This window comes from Ruditapes philippinarum, unplaced genomic scaffold (genome assembly GCF_026571515.1).
Source record: "Ruditapes philippinarum isolate M1 unplaced genomic scaffold, ASM2657151v2 ctg2566_1_1_1_1, whole genome shotgun sequence".
NCBI lineage: Eukaryota > Metazoa > Mollusca > Bivalvia > Venerida > Veneridae > Ruditapes > Ruditapes philippinarum.
In genome coordinates, this window is record NW_026856691.1 from 111049 (window position 1) to 131044 (window position 19996).

The window sequence follows — 19996 nt, forward strand, 5'->3', positions numbered from 1 at the left end:
CCGGGATGTAAGTGAGACTGTAGCTTAAGGATTTTTCAGAAAATCATCATGAATTACTATTCTGGAACAATAGATATTATATTTAATAAAAATTATGTATCAATGTTATCATTTTCGCGCGTTTTCAATCCACCGGGGTTCTACCGGGGCTCTGACTGGATCGTCCCGGGTTCTGCCGGGGCTCTGCCTGGATCGACCCGTGCTCTGGCTGGGTCAACCGGGGCTCTTCCAACGTCATCCGGGAACGACCGGGGAAGCACCGGCATGAACCGTAGCTTCACCTGGGCTCTGCCTGGATGGTCCGGAGCGCATCCTGGGTGGTTAGTTGGGAATTACCGTATTGCTGCCGGGGTTAGTGTGACCGCAACAATAATTTCACCCCGGATCGTCCCGGATCATCCTGGTAACTTACCGGGGTGGTCCTGGGCTCTGACGGGAGTAAGTAAGACCGCAGCTTTAAGAAAAGCGTTTTTGATTTTTATCAATTTCCCAATGAATATATAACAGGGATGAAAAACCAAAATTGCGTCGTATCCTACACAATGTAAGCAAACGCCACCATCTTGAAACAAAAAAAGGTATGTTTTTGTATATAATTATTGGCGACGCCGGTGACACCGGGGAGGAACTTTTACACGAAGGATGGAGTTCTTATGATAACTTGTTTGGAGTTCTTATGATAACTGTCTCGGATTTGCTGGAAAACGTTACGGATTTCTGTGGTATACTTGGAGAACTCAGATTTCAGATCATTCGCCCACTCTGTTTTTCCAGAATAATAATAATAAAATTGACCAAACATTGAAAAGCGTTGCAACGCTCTTCACTCAAATTGGTAAACGGCTAGCACAAAAATAAGATTTTCAAAATTCTGAGTATGTTTTCTAATTATGTTTTGCACATATTTTTGTTTTATGTTCTCTGCTATGTCTATGTTATAAAAGTAGAATGTTATATTTTTATATATACTTTTGTACATCAGTGGAGTTACTTTAAGGGATATTGTATCTATATACAAATTTACATCACAGCCAGTTTTTACTGAAAAGGTAAATACAAAAAAGGAAGAAAAATCGCGGAAGGTACAGATGTTATTTTCGGATTAACTTATCATAATGGTGTGCCCATTATTTAAATGCCAAAATCGCACTTTTTAAGAATTATTTCAAAACACTAAACATTTTATTTCTAATTACATATGTAAATCTCAAAGACACGTGAAAACATGCATATAAAATCAGTAATCAGTAATCTTTGACTGCTAATGTCACGAAATTATGGAAAATGTTTTCTATTTTGATGAACTTGTGTATATTTGTGACCAATGTGTAAAATAGCAGGCTTTTTTCTGTATACCAAATCCATAGGGGATTTGAAACCTTGTTTATATACTTAAAATAACCTAAATATGTGTAAAATAGAAAGTAATAAAGAATTCCCAAAGAACGCACAAAACTACAAAATTGAAAATGTTGCAGACTCAGTTTGATTGAGTCTGTTCAAGGACGATAATGGAAAAGTGCAAATAGCTAGTGAGCACCGGCTTAAACAATATTCAACATTGAACTTGAAATTGTAAAATTTGGAATTTAGAAACATTTGCAAATAATTTTTATGTTCATATGTTTGGTTATTATGGTACCTTCGCTGTGACACGGTAGTGTCTTTCCATGAAAAGCGACGTATCATATGGGCGGAACTAAATAAAATGGAATTGATACTTGTATTTGTGATGCATGTAGCTTCTCGACATATTTGTATCCATATGTAATAGATATAGTACATGAAACGAGTTAGTTACGAGGATATAAAACTGAAGGGATGTTTCTGCTAAAAAATGGCGAGGCCGTTAGTCCGAGACAATTTTTTGCAGAAACATCCCGAGATGTCGCCCAGCCAGTGTTATATCCTCGTAACTAACGAGTTTTTGGCGTCCGCGCCGAAGCGCGGCGCTCTTATGGAATGAGATCAGATTTTGTGAAAGGGCGACAGCAACTTCTCGAGCCTTTTAGTCGGTCATAATAAAAGCCGAAAATTCCGATCGGTATGAGGGTGCTTGATTATTAAATAAGAATGAAATGTCGCGATATGTTACAATGAATTTTCGCAATGCAAACATTTACAAATGAAATAACCTTTTCCGTCAATAAATCGCGCTCTTCGGGGTTTTTTATTTATCATTTTGTAGTACACAGTCGGTTATCATGTCATGGTATGTTATTGTTGTACATGTATCCTAGAATGATCAGTTGATGACCTAAATATTCCAAAAACCTATTTATAGATATATCTTTTATCACTCCTATCGGTAAATGCCGGTCTCTCCCGGTCTATTTTGACCAGGATTTACTAGTGACCGGCGAATAGTACCACACGTTTATTGTCCGGTCTCTCCCGATTTTGGAGTAGATGTTTGATATCGTTACAATTGGAAAAAAACAACAATAGCATGTACCATTTTATCTATATGAGATAAAAACAATAAATATGTACACGGATTTATATGTAATATAAATCCGTGATATGTACAATAATTGAGAAAAAGGTACATTTTTTATGGTATTAAAATGACATTATCAACTTTGAAACATTTTATTTAATTATTCAATTTGTTATCCGTGTTTAGTAAAGATGCCGAGGAATTATTCAAAGTTACAAATTAGATTTTATGAATTATTCAATTGATCGATAATTTAAAAAATGATAAAGAAAAATACAATGTACATGTACATGGTTTAAGAATAAACAATATTATGTATTGAAAGATAAACCATAATTTACTGACTTGTTCCAGTTAAGCTTTTATTTATAATCGTCGGTCAATATGACAATTGAATTCTTAAAATTTATTTTACAATTTTAATAAAAAAGAGTAGTAAAAACTCAGTATTAAAATAGCACATAAAACACAAAAAAAGAATAAAAGAAAACAATATTCATAAAATTTGTATTTTTTTAAATTAAAATTAATAGATATTACAATTATTGTATAATAAACAATTATGCTCAACATGATCAACATGGTAATATAACCAGTGTCATATTTTTACTAACTTAAAGTGTGAACAGATACCTTAAGGGGGTCTTCGCTAATAGCGATAACATGTACATAATAAGGGACAAATGTGTGGTACGTGTTGATCATGCGTTACACATATGGATTATAAATGATTGCATACATGTATATCCGTTGCTATTAATAACCACGATCATAAAGAAATAACAAGTAATATTCTAATCTCTAGCATGCCAATCAAAGTTCATAATGAACAATGTCTTTCGTCCGCTCATTCATAAGTGGTATACATTTCTGGTAGTTTATAAGAATATCTTGTCATCATATGTGTACTAGTTCATCTTCACTTGCTGCATTTCTTGCTTGGACGCCCTTTGATGCTTTGCATCAATGCTTTTCTTGTATATACTATAACTGTTTTATCGCAATGGCATAATGTTTTCTTTTTTGTAATAGAAATAAATAACTAAATAAATAAATCGTTAGCTACATTACAGTTATTTATGATAAGGCAGTTTTTTTCAAGTTGTTTTCTCTGCCGCAAAAAAATATATACAAAAGACATCAAAGAGGCGGATTGTAAACTGTTACCAATATTGATTTAAGATTAAAGGGCTTTTTAGTGGAAATAATTCATTCAGCGGATGTACCTTTTGATTAAATGAGAGTAAATTTAATTTCATCAATTATTTTTGTTTATATTTTTCATTTTATTTATTTATTTTATTTTATTGATTCCATTTTTTTTGCTACTGGGAATGTTCGTTACCACTGCCCCATTGGAACCTCTGTGAAAAAAACTACATTGATATATACAAGGTGCGAAAAAACTCAACCGCTATATAGCAGTCGAGTTTCAATTAAAAAACTGTACTGCTATATATCAATACAGTTTTTAAATGCTCATTGAAGTGTACTGAGTATAATGGGTTTGTAAGAACAAAGTTTGAAAAGTTCCAAACCATGCGATAAATAGAGGATATTGAATGAGTGTAGGTTTAATACTAAATTTATTAAACGAGTTTAATAAAATCATATTATGCGAGCCTCTGGCGAGCATAATATTGTTTTATTAACGAATATAATATTCTAATTAAACGAGTCATTTTCAGTGTAACGCTAACATTAGCGCCCTTTAAAGCTATGCTATGTTTATATTATTAGTTATAAAGATGTTTGACAGGTTACGTGGTCCTATATTAACGGTTGTTAGGCGAGGGTTATATTGCAAACAACCGTTAATATACGGTCATTTAACCTGTCAGGAATATTTATAACGAATTTATAATACAGCAAGCTTCCCTTGTTGAGGAAAAAAAGCGAGATTTTTTTGAAAATTGACAGCAGCCGTGTATATTATTAGTTATTAAGATTTTTGACAGGTTATATGGCCTTACATAAACGGTTGTTTGTAAATATAACCCGAGCCGCCTGGCGATGGTTATATTGCAAACAACCGTTTATTTACGGCCATATAACCGGTCATAAATCTTTATAACGAATTTATTATACAGCAAGAATCATTTTTAGATGATTAAAGCGCGATTTCTTCATAAATCGACAGCAGCCGTGTATATTATTAGTTATAAAGATTTTTGACACGTTATATGGCCCTATATAAACGGCTGTTTGTAAATATAACCCAAGCCGCTAGGCGAGGGTTATATTGCAAACAGACGCTTATATACGGCCATATAACCTGTCAACAATCTTGATAACGAATTTATAATACAGCAAGCATCATTTATTAGAGAAAAAAGCAAGATTTCTTCATGAATCGACAGCAGTCGTGAATATAAAACTATATAAACGTCACGATTATCCAATGAAAAGCGACGTTACAAACCTTCAGTTTTATAAAACAAGAGGGCCATGATGGCCCTGAGGTCGCTCACCTGTATATAGCCCCCCCCCCCCACACACACACACCCATAAGAAGATGTTTCATGCTAAACATCTAAGCTCTAGCTCATTGGGCTTTTTAAAAGAAGATTTTTAAGTTTTTACTATACACATATAGTTAAAAACAATGACACCCCTGGGGCGGGGCCAGTTTTGACCACAGGGCTTTTATTTGAACAAACTTTGTAGCCACTTACTAGAAGATGTTTCATGCTTAATATCTAAACTCTAGCTATTTGGGTTTTTTCAAAGACTATTTTAAGTTTTTGCTATACACATATAAGGAAAATCAATGACCCCCGGGGCGGGGCCAATTTTGGCCCCAGGGCTTTTATCTGAACAAACTTTGTAGACACTCACTAGAAGATGTTTCATGCTTAATGTCTAAACTCTAGCTATTTGGGTTTTTTCAAAGAAGATTTTTTAAGTTTTTGCTATACACATATAAGGAAAATCAATGACCCCCGGGGCGGGGCCAATTTTGACCCAAGGGCTTTTATTTGAACAAACTTGGTAGACACCCATAAGAAGATGTTTCATGCTAAACATCTAAGCTCTAGCTCATTGGGCTTTTTAAAAGAAGATTTTTAAGTTTTTACTATACACATATAGTTAAAAACAATGACACCCCTGGGGCGGAGCCAGTTTTGACCACAGGGCTTTTATTTGAACAAACTTTGTAGCCACTTACTAGAAGATGTTTCATGCTTAATATCTAAACTCTAGCTATTTGGGTTTTTTCAAAGACTATTTTAAGTTTTTGCTATACACGTATAAGGACGTATAAGGAAAATCAATGACCCCCGGGGCAGGGCCAATTTAGACCCCAGGGTTTTTATTTGAACAAACTTGGTAGACACCTATTAGAACATGTTTGATGCTAAATATCTTAGCTCTAGCTCTTTGAGTACTTTAAAAGAAGATTTTTAAGTTTTTACTATATGCATATAGGGAAAATCAATGACCCCCTAGGGCGGGGCCAATTTTGACCCCAGGGATTTTATTTGAACAAACTTGGTAGACATCTATTAGAACATGTTTCATGCTAAATATCTTAGCTCTAGCTCTTTGGGTTCTTTAAAAGAAGATTTTTTTAAGTTTTTACTATATGCATATAGGGAAAATCAATGACCCCCCTGGGGAGGGGCCAATTTTGACCCCAGGGCTTTTATTTGAACAAACTTGGTAGACACTCACTAGAAGATGTTTCATGCCAAATATCTAAGCTCTAGCTCTTAGGGTTTTTTAAAAGAAGATATTTAAAGTTTTTTCTTTCGGTTGCCATGGCAACCAGAGTTCTGCATGGAATTAAATTCTTTGAACAATTTTTAAAGGTGACCACCAAAGGAACATTCCTGTGAAGTTTGGATGAAATTGGCCTAGTGGTTTATGAGGAGATGTCATTTAAAGTAAAAGTTTACGGACGACGGACGACGGACGACGGACGGACGACGGACGACGGACGGACGCCGGACGAAAAGCGTCACAAAAGCTCACCCTGTCACTTTGTGACAGGTGAGCTAAAAAAACTATATAAACGTCACGATAATCCAGTGAAAAGTGACGTGACAAACGTAAAAACTATATAAACGTCATGATTACCCGTACAAACGTGCAGTATTATAAATAGCGCAAATGACGTTACGTCAATGGCTTTATAACACTCCTGCGCCGGGGTTTATGTTATAAATATGTTTTTGCCACATGGGTCTCAGAATTGTGGATGAATTATAAATAAACTTATAAAAAAACTTCGTTTCAATGAATATCATATCATTTACTATGTTGCGGTGGGGTTGAATGGTGTGTTTATCTGCGGAGTAATTTCATAATGAGTGAAAATTACCAGAACATAGCAACGTTTGTCTTAATAAATATTAAATGGTATTGCTTTTCACATAGCAATTACAACCTCCCCCCCCCCCACACACACACCTTCTCCCATCTTGTTGTCATTTTTAATTTCATTTCCAATATATTACATGCATCTTTACTGAATATATGTCTACATTTTCTTACTTCCTATATAAGTAATAAGAGTTAATGTTCCAAGGAGACAAATATTTCATCATTTTTCCTAACATTTTTGGCTTATTACATAGGTTACCTTGGCATGATAAGAATATTTTTGTCGTCTGCTAAAATGTCATCTGCATTTTTTAAACCCTGCGCAGCGGTTACTTGCCATGTTAAGTACGGAATTTAAAAGTTAAAAAAAAATCTAATTTCACTTGTGGTGGCAGACTTAGAAAAAAACATTTGCCAAATATAACAAAAACAAACAGAATGCAAATAGATTTTAAGAAAATTAAATATAGAAGGGAAAAGAAAAAGAAAATGAAGAAGAAAAAGAAGAAAAAACATGATTTTTAATCGGCGATGAGAAACAAATAAACATTACACTCGATGTCGTCTGTTAATTTTCACGGAGAAATTACACCCTGCCCAAGGATCGGACCAGCGCCCCCTGGATTACTAATCCGACGCTCTTCCTGTTGAGCTTAGCGGATAAATCATCTATTATGACAGCATTCCACTTAGACACACTTCACTATAGCTTCAAAACACAACATTATTATTTATAAGATAGAGAAAAATAGTATTCGAAACGACAAAAATGAAAACTGTTGCAGAATCGGTTTGATTGAGCGTACTGGAAAGCGCAAGGTATACCGTCCACGCCCCCATCACCGGCTTAAGCAGAATTCTACATTCAAACATGAAAATGGTAAAATTTTGAATTTTAAAACATCCGCAGATGTGTTCAGTATGGGGTTATCATGGAACCTTCAATGTGACACGTCAGTGCCATTCCATGAAAAGCGGCGTACGGTCCAAAAGTAAAAAAATGTGTGTACCCTTTAGTCTACTAACGTCAATGACGTCTTTACATTGTGACGTAACTGTCAATGTCGTCATAACGTCGTTGTTACTTTGGCTAACAACGTCAAAACAGATACAGCAATCTTTAAAAGCAGACGGCGATTTTCTAGCAGACGACCATTTATAATGAAGAAAACAACACAAAGCGTAGAACGTCTTCAGGATGTGTTAAAGTAAGTACCTATCATCTATGGCTAGTAGATATATTTCATATTTGGTAGTATTACGATCTTAAATACGCTGACAAAACGAAATCGAACCCGATCAAAAATAACCTTAGAAGGTCTATGTGGCAACAGTTGTAAGTAACTGAATAAAGTTTTATCCTGTCACTTGTATCAATTTCGGCCCGATAACAAGGTGCCGTTTATTTTTACTGATCTACGGCACTTGATCACGTGGTATGCATGTTTGCCGGACTACTTTTCAAGAAAAAATATAAAAACTGTCGTTAAATCTTCTGTGTGTAGAATTACGAATTTTGGAAACGTTGATAAAACTTTGTTTGTTTATTTTATTTCACTCTATAATTTTTCAAGCGAAATAAAATTATTTAAAGTGAAATAAATGTAAAACTTAACTCGTTTGCGACATTAAAATAGCGTACTTGATTTGATTGTTTTGCACGTGCTGTTTGGCGCTACATTGTGACGTCACGTAAACAATACTTTAAACGTCTGTACAGCGTTAACGACTGAATAAAAGATATTGGTGTTCGAATTCATTTTCTTAGTTAGACCATTTTCTTTCATTCTAGATAGTTTTCACAACAAAATTCGACAAAAAATTGTTTTTATTTATCACATTTTTCAAACAAGATGGCGCCCTCAATGTGAAAATACACAGGGAGATAATAAGAACGGCGAGTGCATTGTTGTAGAATAATGCACGCTTCGGGCCTTCTTTGTTTAATATAGAAACATTTCCGATAGTGTGATAAAAGGTAGTTTGCCTAATAAAATTCTTTTAAAAAAAACGGTGACAGGATAAATAGAATAATAGATTGGTGCCGGGGATGGAGAAAGTTTATCTGGCTCTGCTCCGGAATTTATTGGGTTCGCCTTCGGCTCACCCAATAAATTCCTCCGCCTCGCCAGATAAACTTTCTCAATCCACGGCACCAACCTATTATTCTCTATATAATAGATACATGTAATATAAATAAACATGTAGACCTCTATTATTATATTGATTAGAGCTTTAAACTTGTAACATGGCTTACAATAATTTATCTCTGTTTTGTATTTTTTGCTTTATATACGCGTATTATCTAGAATAGGAAATGAAATTCCACAATACTCGTGCGTTCTGAGACCCGTCTTGTATATACGGTTATACATTTATACATAATAAATATCATTATTCTACATCAAATGAAACTGATTCATTCATTTTACTATATAAACCAGATCTAGGCTTATTTTTTCACATGCTATGTACGGGAACATATTTGTTATTAATCTAGAGACATTATCTTGTTAACAACAACATTGGGAACTTTACAATTTTAAGAAATAGTCATCTACCTACATAGATGTGTTGAAATTCAAATAGTGACTAAAATCAAATATTTACACAATTAACGGAAAGAAATAGTGTAGACAATAAATTTCTTATTTGCAGACATGCATCCAGAAAAAGGAAGCGTTCCGAAAGCCCTGGTGAGGAATCGCTACCCCCAGCAAAGCGTCCAAGGAAGATGGTGGCTGTGGTTCCACTATTTCCAAGAACGTTTTTATTAAAGGTCAAGAAATGGCAAGATAGGAAAAGAAAAATTGAATTAGGTAATTACTTCATTGTGTTTCTTTTGAAGTAAAAGTAAATACAAAATACATATTGATATTTCATAATACACTAACCTGCATGAAGAGGTGATTTCTGTAAAAAGTTAGTCTCCGTTATGTACAGTTAACCACCAAACAGCTAAGCCTGAATTTTTTGATTTTAAGTAAATTAAGTAAATAACTGGATATTCATGTAGTAATAACCCGCTATTTTTGTGCCATAATTGACCCACGAACAAAAAGTTAAAACCTGACTGATTTCCCCGGCTATTTCCGCAGTTTCTGTTACAATGACTCGTGCATTTATAAATCTAGACTCTGTTTCTATCATTTGAAGGAAAAGAAAACCATCTTTTTTGGAAATTCACCAGTTATATGGAAAAACAACTCTTGAATTATATTTCCATCTTTTTATTTCTCAGCAAAAAAGTCAACAGCTAAATAAAGCTCATTAAGCCAGGAACGTAAACCAGAAAAAAACAACGGAAAAAATAAACATGTCATGCCATTTATGCCATTACTTCATAGATCTAGTGATTTTTGTATTTTCTGATCGTAAGATCAGTAAATACATAGCTAACATCCACGGTCTAACACAAAATTTCCTAACAGTCCTAACAACGCAAAGTAGTTCTCACTCAAAACTGCTTAAAAACCAGCAATTTAAAAGAAAGAATAATTTTTAATTTAGGCATTTAACGAATTACAGTGCATTAAAAGTTTAGATTAGTCAACAGAAATATGAGGTTACAATCACAAATTTCGCGGATGAATATCTTTTTTACCCAATGAAAAATGTTCGGCTATTTCCGTAAAGCTTCGGATTATCATGAATATCATTTTAATCAATGAAAATGCTATTTTTAGCTATGCCGATTACCGAATACTCCAGAGCGTAGTACACAAATAAACCTGACTGTCGATTAGTGGAATATATACATGTCGGACTGTTTTGGCGAGAAGATTTTCGATAAATTATTTTCATCAGTGTTAAACAACACGTTTATCGTGAACAAAATACCTCGAAATTAATAAGGATTACAAACACGAAATGGAAATTCTCAATTTAGAATTACATAATGTATTCGTTTTTATTCAAGGTTCATATGTATAACTTCGCCGTGGTGCAGAGGTAAGCGGTCTCGTTGAGGGTGTGAGAGGCCTATGGTTCAAATTCTAGTCGAGGCAATTCTATTTTTTTTTTTCATGCAAAATTCCATATGTAAATCTCAAACTGTTATAGAAGAAAATCAAAACGCTGTCGCTGCGTAAGATGAATAATAGTATATAAAAATAAACTTATACAGGAAAGTACATACAGATAGTCAGTATGATTTAGATTGCAAAGATCAGAAAATACCATAGAGCTGCAGCCCTTTGATTTATATAATTTTACAAACAAAACATGTCGTCTGCATCAAAGACGCTGCAATGTAAGAAACAACACAATGTCTGAAACAGACAGAAATGTTAAAGAATCTCATCAATTAAAACAAATAATATTTTATTATTTGTTATGTAAACACTACTGAAATGAATAACAATATTTTCGTCTGCTTCTTTACAGGTATGGCTCTATACATAGACGCAAAGTTGAAGAAAATGGCCGACACATCGTCTTCGCCACCAGAACCTGCAGTTTCATTATCAGTTGAAGCATTAGAGGGAATTAAGGCAGCCGAGCAGCTGATTGATGAAATCTCGGTCGAGATCGCCGCTTCCTTTCCAAAGCGTTACGGAATCATCAAGAGGCTGGAGGTCAGCAATGTTGCAGACGACAGTGTCGAGGTCAAGGTCGTTCCAGTTAAGCGCCGTGGCGGATGGAGGAAAAAGGGAGAAAAGCGATACTAAATTGAGTGATACAAAGACAAAAGAAAAAATAAAATAAACAAAAATGCTAAAAGCAAACGCCATTTGATAGTTTCAGTAAGAGACATGGCGTCACTGGACAGGTTGTCACTTTCAAAAATCTGGAAAAAGAGTGATTCCTCGGACGCATTAAAAACAACAAAATTACATGAAAATTGCAGACTCGGTTTGATTGAGTCTGTACATGAGGGATAATGAAGAAGTGCATATGAGATGAACACTGGTGTGAGTTTAAACAGAAAGTGGGACTTTCAGAAGTAACAGTTGAGATGAGAGTCACCTGACTTGATTTTTTTAATATTTGAGCTCCCCAGCCGAAAGAAAACGAAATAAAAATGTATAGGCTGGTAGAATTTTGTTGAGTTATATATATTATGCCAATGGTATGCCAGCCATCGTTCAACTTATATGGAATTTATTTTTAAAAAATGTATATACCTTTTACCGCAACTAGTAAGAAAGGGTAAGGACATGGTCGAATGTCTTATCAGGAGTTATTTTCAAGTCGTTTTTTTTTCTATAACTGGAAAATTATCTATCATTTCGATATAAAAATAGACTAAAAACACAGAATAAAAACTTATCTCGTAGAGAAATACTCATGACATCATTGGCTCAACTCACTTCACTCATAGCATAATGAACCTAACTAATAGCAATACTCATGACACCCTGTGTTCAGATTTCTTAACTATACTCATAGCATGCTGTATAACAAATCTCATAGAGCATTGCTCATGGCACCCTGAATTCTACTTACTTTACTATTTACGATATATTACATGCATCTTTACGGAATATATTTCTTCCTTTTCTTACTACCTATATAAGTAATCAGAGTTAATGTTTCAAGGAGACAAATATTTCATCATTTTTCCTAACATTTTTGGCTTATTACATAGGTTAATCCTTGGCATGCTAAGAATATTTTTGTCGTCTGCTAAAGTGTCAGCTGCTTTTTTAAACCCTCCGCAGCGGTTACTTGCCCTGTTAAGTACGGAATTTAAAAGTTAAAAAAAAATCTAATTTCACTTGTGAACCGCTGCGGATGGTTTAAAAAATGCAGACGACATTTTAGCAGACGACAAAAATATTCTTAGCATGCCTAGGGTTAACTTAACCTTCTCTAGAGCTATCATAAGTTTAAAACAAGTTAAATATTTATATGCCGGCAGTAGAATTTTTGTTTAAGTCAGTACATCAGAAAGGTCACCTCTGTTTAGTTGCATATATTTAAATTCAAACTTCATCACTTTAAGTTTCTTTCATTAAATGATTGTGCAAAAAAACACACACACACACACACACGCACGTGCACGCACGCACGCACACACACACACACACACACACACACACACACACACACACACACGAAAAAAGATGGCTAAGAGTTGAATTCTTGTATATACCGACTGAATGTCGGGCCTAATATACAAGGAATTTATTTAGATAAAAATCTGCATGAATATAACTACAACAATTATAAATAATGACAAAATTTTGATATTTTACAACTTAAAGCATAACATAACCAAACAAAATGGCGGAATCATGTGAATAAAGTAGTTCCAATATGTCACCTTCTTATTGTGTCAGAGGTCTATTGCGGAGCAAAAAAGCCGAGGAGATCAGGAGCAAAGGCGCTGTGGTCCCCCACACAGACTTGAGAGTAATCAATGAAATCACTGTGAGGTGTTTGTTTAAGGTGTTGAACACGTCTTTCGTACTTGAAATATATCATGCCTGATAACTTAAGTTTTAACTTTTTTGTTTGATTAAAATCTGAAATGAAAACAAAACGGGATTGAAATATCTTGAAACTATTCTAAAGATAGATATACATACAAAAGTCACTAGAAGAATATCCTGTTTTGGTGCATGTATATAAAAATACGTATAGATGAAATGCAAACATCTTAAATATTATGACGTACAATACGGTCCAACTTTTATAATAGGATAGCGTTTGCAAGTGTGTATATTTCTTGAATTCAAGTGTTCAGGGAATAAATAATTGTTTGAAAAGGTATACAGAGATAAAAATGGCTAAGCTATTGCAATTCATTAAGGCGTTGATTTTCCACCAGTTTGTTCATTTTTTTCTTTTCTTTTTGTATTTTCTGATCGAAGATCAGGAAATACAAAGCTAACATTCAATCTCTGACACAGCAGTTTCACGACAAACCTAACAACAAGTAGTTCTTAACACAGCTTAAAACTAGCGATTTAAAAGAAAGAAATATTTTTATTTTGTTGCAAGTATCCAACAAATTACAACGCATTCAAAGTTTAAAAGTAGCTTTGGGTTATAGAATTGTCAATAAATGCACATTCACAAATTACGCGGATGAATATGATTTTAATTAATGAAAATGCTATTCTTAGCGATGTCGATCAGAGCGTATTTCACAAATAAATCTGACTGTCGAGTAGTGGAATATATACATGTCGGACTGTTTTGGCGAGAAGATTTTTTGCTAAATACTTTACATCAATGTTAAACAAAAGGTTTATCGTGAACACAATACCTCGAAATTAATAAGGATTACAAACCCGAAATGCAATGGAAATTCTACATTTAATATTACTTGATTTTTATCAGGCTTGCTTCGTATAACTTCTCCGTAGTGCAGGGGTAACGCTCTCGTTTAGTGTGTTCAAATCCCATTCAAGGCAACTATTTTTTTTAAGTTTCTTTGTTAAGGAAGTAGCCACGATATGCAAGGATAAAGTGTGGCTGTCATAAAAATGAACAAAAATTCACAAAATTTATCAGGCAAGGCTTAGAAAAAGAGAAGGGCGAGGCTATTTTTATAATATCAGAAACTTGTTATTTACATGTATTCTATTTATCATGCTTTTAATTTTAATATGCGTTTCTGCAACAACAACAAATCTGTCACGATCCACTCAGGTTCATGACTCGCGCAGTAATATGCCAAGGGTAATATCAATATGAAATTGTCCCAAAATGTTTTAGTCAAACGTAAGAGAGACTTTAATATTCAAAAAATCTATTCGATTTAAAGTTTATCAGTGTAATATTTTAGTAAAAATATTCCATTTTCTTAATTTTATTTCAATATGTATGATAAAGCTAAATTTATCATGCTTGCACTTCATCAACAGAAATCAATGTAATGTTATGATAATAACCAATCTCTTCGCCAATAACCGTCTCAATCGCAACTATTCGGCCCTTTTCGTCAGTCTTCTATATATACATATCATAGATAATAGCCGAGGATGTTCCGATTGTAACCGTCTACTAATAAACATGATTTTTGATTTAAAAATATTTTATTGCCAAAAAAAGAGAGACATATACATACACGTAAACAGTTACAAAATGACATGAAATATTTGGCAAAATGGTTGACCCACATGTTCTCTCAATATTAGCAAAGGGTCTTCCCTGATGCAATAAATTACATTAACATATTTTACAAGAATGACTATCATTTGGATAGAAGTAACAAAACTCACACGTGTATAGTACTTGGCTTTAAAAAATGATTTTATGTAAGAAAGAAAAATAAAGATGAATGGCTGCATGTACATGTTCTCTAGTTTAAATAGTATTTAACAATGTTAACTGATTTTTTTTATATAATTTACGTTTCAATGACTTAGAAAACATATACATGTGCCAAATATAACAAAAACAAACAGAATGCAAATAGATTTTGAGAAAATGAAGTATAGAAGGGAAAAGAAGAAGAAGAGGAAGAAGAAAAAGAAGAAAAAGAAGAAGAAGAAGAAAAAACAAACATGATTTTTAATCGGCGATGAGAAACAAATAAACATTACACTCGATGTCGTCTGTTAATTTTCACGGAGAAATTTCACCCTGCCCAAGGATCGGACCAGCGCCCCCTGGATTACTAATCCGATACTCTTCCTGTTGAGCTAAGCGGATAAATCATCTATTGTGAATGTATTCCACTTAGAAACACTTCACTATAACTTCAAAACACTGTTAACAACATTATTATTTATAAGATAGAGAAAAACATTATCCCTAAAGAACGCACGAAACGACAAAAATGAAAACTGTAGCAGACTCGGTTTGATTGAGCGTACTGGAAAGTGCAAGGTCCGGTCCACGCCCCCATCACCGGCTTAAGCAGAATTCTACATTCAAACATGAAAATGATAAAATTTTGAATTTTGAAACATCCGCAGATGTGTTCATTATGGAGTTATCATGGAACCTTCAATGTGACACGTCAGTGCCATTCCATGAAAAGCGGTGTACGGTCCAAAAGTAAAAGAATGTGTGTACCCTTTAGTCTACTAACGTCAATGACGTCTTTACATTGTGACGTAACTGTCGATGTCGTCATAACGTTGTTGTTACTTTGGCTAACAACGTCAAAACAGATACAGCAATCTTTAAAAGCAGACGACGATTTTCTAGCAGACGACAATTTGTAATGAAGAAAACAACACAAAGCGTAGAACGTCTTCAGGACATGTTAAAGTAAGTACCTATATAATTTACAGTACCTGGCGATCATCTATAGCTAGTAGGTATATTTCATATTTGGTAGTATTACGATCTTGAATACGCTGACAAAACGAAATCGAACCCGATCAAAAATAACCTTAGAAGGTCTATATGTGGCAACAGTTGTAAGTAACTGAATAAAGTTATAATAGATACATGTAATATAAATAAACATGTAGACCTCTATTATTATATTGATTAGAGCTTTAAACTTGACAAATTTTGCAGTAACATGAATTGGCTTACAATAATTTATCTCTGTTTATATACGCGTATTATCTAGAATAGGAAATGAAATTCCACAATACTCGTGCTTTCTGACACCCGTCTTTTATATACGGTTATACATTTATACATAATAAATATCATTATTCTACATCAAATGAGTTTAATTTTTCCGAACTGATTCATTCATTTTACTATATAAACCAGATCTAGACTAATTTCTTTCGCATGCTATACATGTACGGGAACATATTTGTTATTAATCTAGAGACATTATCTTGTTGATCAAATCAGTAACAACAACATTGGGAACTTTACAATTTTAAGAAATAGTCATCTACCTACATAGATGTGTTGAAATTCAAATAGTGACTAAAATCGAATTAGCGGAAAGAAATAGTGTAGACTATAAATTTCTTATTTGCAGACATGCATCCAGAAAGAGAAAGCGTTCCGAAAGCCCTGGTGAGGAATCGCTACCCCCAGCAAAGCGACCAAGGAAGATGGTGGCTGTGGTTCCACTATTTCCAAGAACGTTTTTATTAAAGGTCAAGAAATGGCAAGATAGGAAAAGAAAAATTGAATTGGGTATTTATTTCATTCGTGTTTCTTTTGAAGTAAAAGTAAATACAGAATACATATTAACATTTCATAATACACTAACCTACATGAAGAGGTGATTTCTGTAAAAGGTTAGTCTCCGTTATGTACAGTTAATTGTAACCACCAAACAGATAAGCCTGAATTTTTTGATTTGCAAATCCTTCAAAAGTAAATAACTATTCATGTAGTAATAACCCGCTATTTTGTGCCATAATTGACCCGTCAGCGCGGGAACGAACAAAAAGTTAAAACCTGACTGATTTCCCCGGCTATTTCCGCAGTTTCTGTTACAATGACTCGTGCATTTATAAATCTTTGTTTCTATCATTTGAAGGGAAAAAACATCTTTTGTGGAATTTCACCAGTTATATGGAAAATCAACTCTTGAATAATATTTCACTTTTTTTTTCTTTAGCAAAAAAGTCAACAGCTAAATATTACTCATTTAGCCAGGAACGTAAACCAGAAATAGAGGATATTGAATGAGTGTAAGTTCAATACTGAATTTATTGCACGAGTTGAATAAAATTATATTATGCGAGCCTCTGGCGAGCATTATATTATTTTATTCAACGAGTGCAATAAATTCAGTAATGAACTTACACGAATTTAATATTCTATTTATCACATACCCAAAATAAAGACCGTTTTAAGTGAAATAAGAGTCATTTTTCATTCACGCTTATAGTAAAACGCTAACATTTAGCGCGTCTGTACACTATGTTTGTATAACGCTAATGACGTCACGTCAAAATATATGCACGGCCGTGCAATACCATATTTACGGAGTCGCAAAATCGGCACGGGTGTGTGATAAATTCAGTTATGAACTTACACGAATTTAATATTCTGTTTATCACATACCCAAAATAAAGACGTATTAAAGTGAAATAAGAGACATTTTTCATTGACGCGCCTTTAGTATAGCGCGTCTTTACACTATGTTTGTATAACGCTAATGACGTCACGTCAAAATATATGCACGGCCGTGCAATACCATATTTACGGAGTCGCAAAACCGGCACGGATGTGTGATAAAAACAACGGAAAAAATAAACATGTCATGCCAATTATGTCATAACTTCATAGATCTAGTGATTTATTTTATATAAATTTTACAAACAAAACATGTCGTCTGCATCAAAGACGCTGCAATGTAAGAGACAAAAAATGTCTGAAACAGACAGAAATGTTAAAGAATCTCATCAATTTAAACAAATAATATTTTTATTATTTGTTATGTGTACACCACTGAAATGAATAACAATATTTCCGTCTGCTTCTTTCCAGGTATGGCTCTATACATAGAGGCACAGTTGAAGAAAATGGCCGACACATCGTCTTCGCCACCAGAACCTGCAGTTTCATTATCAGTTGAAGCATTAGATGGAATTAAGGCAGCCGAGCAGCTGATTGATGAAATCTCGGCCGAGATCGCCGCTTCCTTTCCAAAGCGTTATGGAATCATCAAGAGGCTGGAGGTCAGCAATGTTGCAGACGACAGTGCCGAGGTCAAGGTCGTTCCAGTTAAGCGCCGTGGCGGATGGAGGAAAAAGGGAGAGAAGCGATACTAAATTGAGTGATAAAAAAAGACAAAAAAATAAAATAAACAAAAATGCTAAAAGCAAACGCCATTTGATAGTTTTAGTAAGAGACATGGCGTCACTTGACAGGTTGTCACTTTCAAAAATCTGGAAAAAGAGTGATTCCACGGACGCATTAAAAACAACAAAATTACATGAAAATTGCAGACTCGGTTTAATTGAGTCTGTACATGACGGATAATGAAGAAGTGCATATGAGATGAACAGTGGTGTGAGTTTAAACTGAAAGTGGTACTGTCAGAAGTAACAGCTGATATGAGAGTCACCTGACTTGATTTTTTAATATTTGAGCTCCCCAGCCGAAAGAAAACGAAATAAAAATTTATAGGCTGGTAGAATTTTGTTGAGTTTATATTTTATGCTAATGGTATGTCAGCCATCGTTCAACTTATATGGAATTTATTTTTTAAAAATGTATATACCTTTTACCGCAACTAGTAAGAAAGGGTAAGGACATGGTCGAATGTCTTATCAGGAGTTATTCTCAAGTCGTTTTTTTTCTATAACTATAATTATCTAACATTTTGATATAAAAACTGAAAAAAAAACCCAGAATAAAAACATACCTCGTAGAAAAATACTGTAACATCCCTCATAGAGCATTACTCATGACAACCTGATCTAACTTACTTCACATAACTCATAGCATACTGTAACATCCCTCATAGAGCATTATTCATGACACCCTGACCTCAACTTACTTCACATAACTCATAGCATACTGTAACATCCCTCATAGAGCATTACTCCGGACACCCTGACCTAACTTACTTCATATAACTCATAGCATACTGTAACATCCCTCATAGAGCATTACTCCGGACAACCTGACCTAACTTACTTCACATAACTCATAGCATACTGTAACATCCCTCATAGAGCATTACTCCGGACACCCTGACCTAACTTACTTCATATAACTCATAGCATACTGTAACATCCCTCATAGAGCATTACTCCGGACAACCTGGCCTAACTTACTTCACATAACTCATAGCATACTGTAACATCCCTCATAGAGCATTACTCCGGACACCCTGACCTAACTTACTTCACATAACTCATAGCATACTGTAACATCCCTCATAGAGCATTACTCCGGACACCCTGACCGAACTTACTTCACATAACTCATAGCATACTGCAACATCCCTCATAGAGCATTACTCCGGACAACCTCACCTAACTTACTTCACATAACTCATAGCATTCTGCAACATCCCTCATAGAGCATTACTCATAACACCCTGACCTAACTTACTTAACATCCCTCATAGAGCATTACTCATGGCACCCTGACCTCAACTCACTTCACAATAAATTACTAAGTAAATATATATAGACGTGGTTGGCAAGTGTGAGATACATATTAATCTAGAACAAAATATTATTATTCATCATATAAATGTTCACTCTTAATCACTAAGATCTTTATCAACATTGTTTTCCAAGATATATTTTATAAGAATATCCAAATGATATATTTCTAGTGCCTTTATCATACTTGAAATTACGGTGTTCCGATTGGACAATAGTGATTTTTATTTGTTTGGGTAGTCAGACCAAACAAATAATGGTAGCGAAATTTCAAACTCTAATG

General features: G+C 34.3%; 2 protein-coding genes across 2 annotated transcripts; both read left to right on the top strand.

Annotated features, from left to right (window-relative positions):
- The first annotated feature begins 7865 nt into the window (after nt 1-7865).
- LOC132747361 (uncharacterized) lies at nt 7866-11801 on the top strand. The gene is made up of 3 exons (XM_060736713.1): nt 7866-7974; nt 9425-9585; nt 11153-11801. The coding sequence occupies exons 1-3, from the start codon at nt 7928-7930 to the stop codon at nt 11434-11436; spliced, it is 492 nt and encodes a 163-aa protein (XP_060592696.1). The 5' UTR covers nt 7866-7927; the 3' UTR covers nt 11437-11801.
- Nucleotides 11802-15827: 4026 nt separating this feature from the next.
- LOC132747362 (uncharacterized) lies at nt 15828-18725 on the top strand. Its single transcript, XM_060736714.1, has 3 exons — nt 15828-15937; nt 16617-16777; nt 18083-18725. The coding sequence occupies exons 1-3, from the start codon at nt 15891-15893 to the stop codon at nt 18364-18366; spliced, it is 492 nt and encodes a 163-aa protein (XP_060592697.1). The 5' UTR covers nt 15828-15890; the 3' UTR covers nt 18367-18725.
- The last annotated feature ends 1271 nt before the right edge of the window (nt 18726-19996 follow it).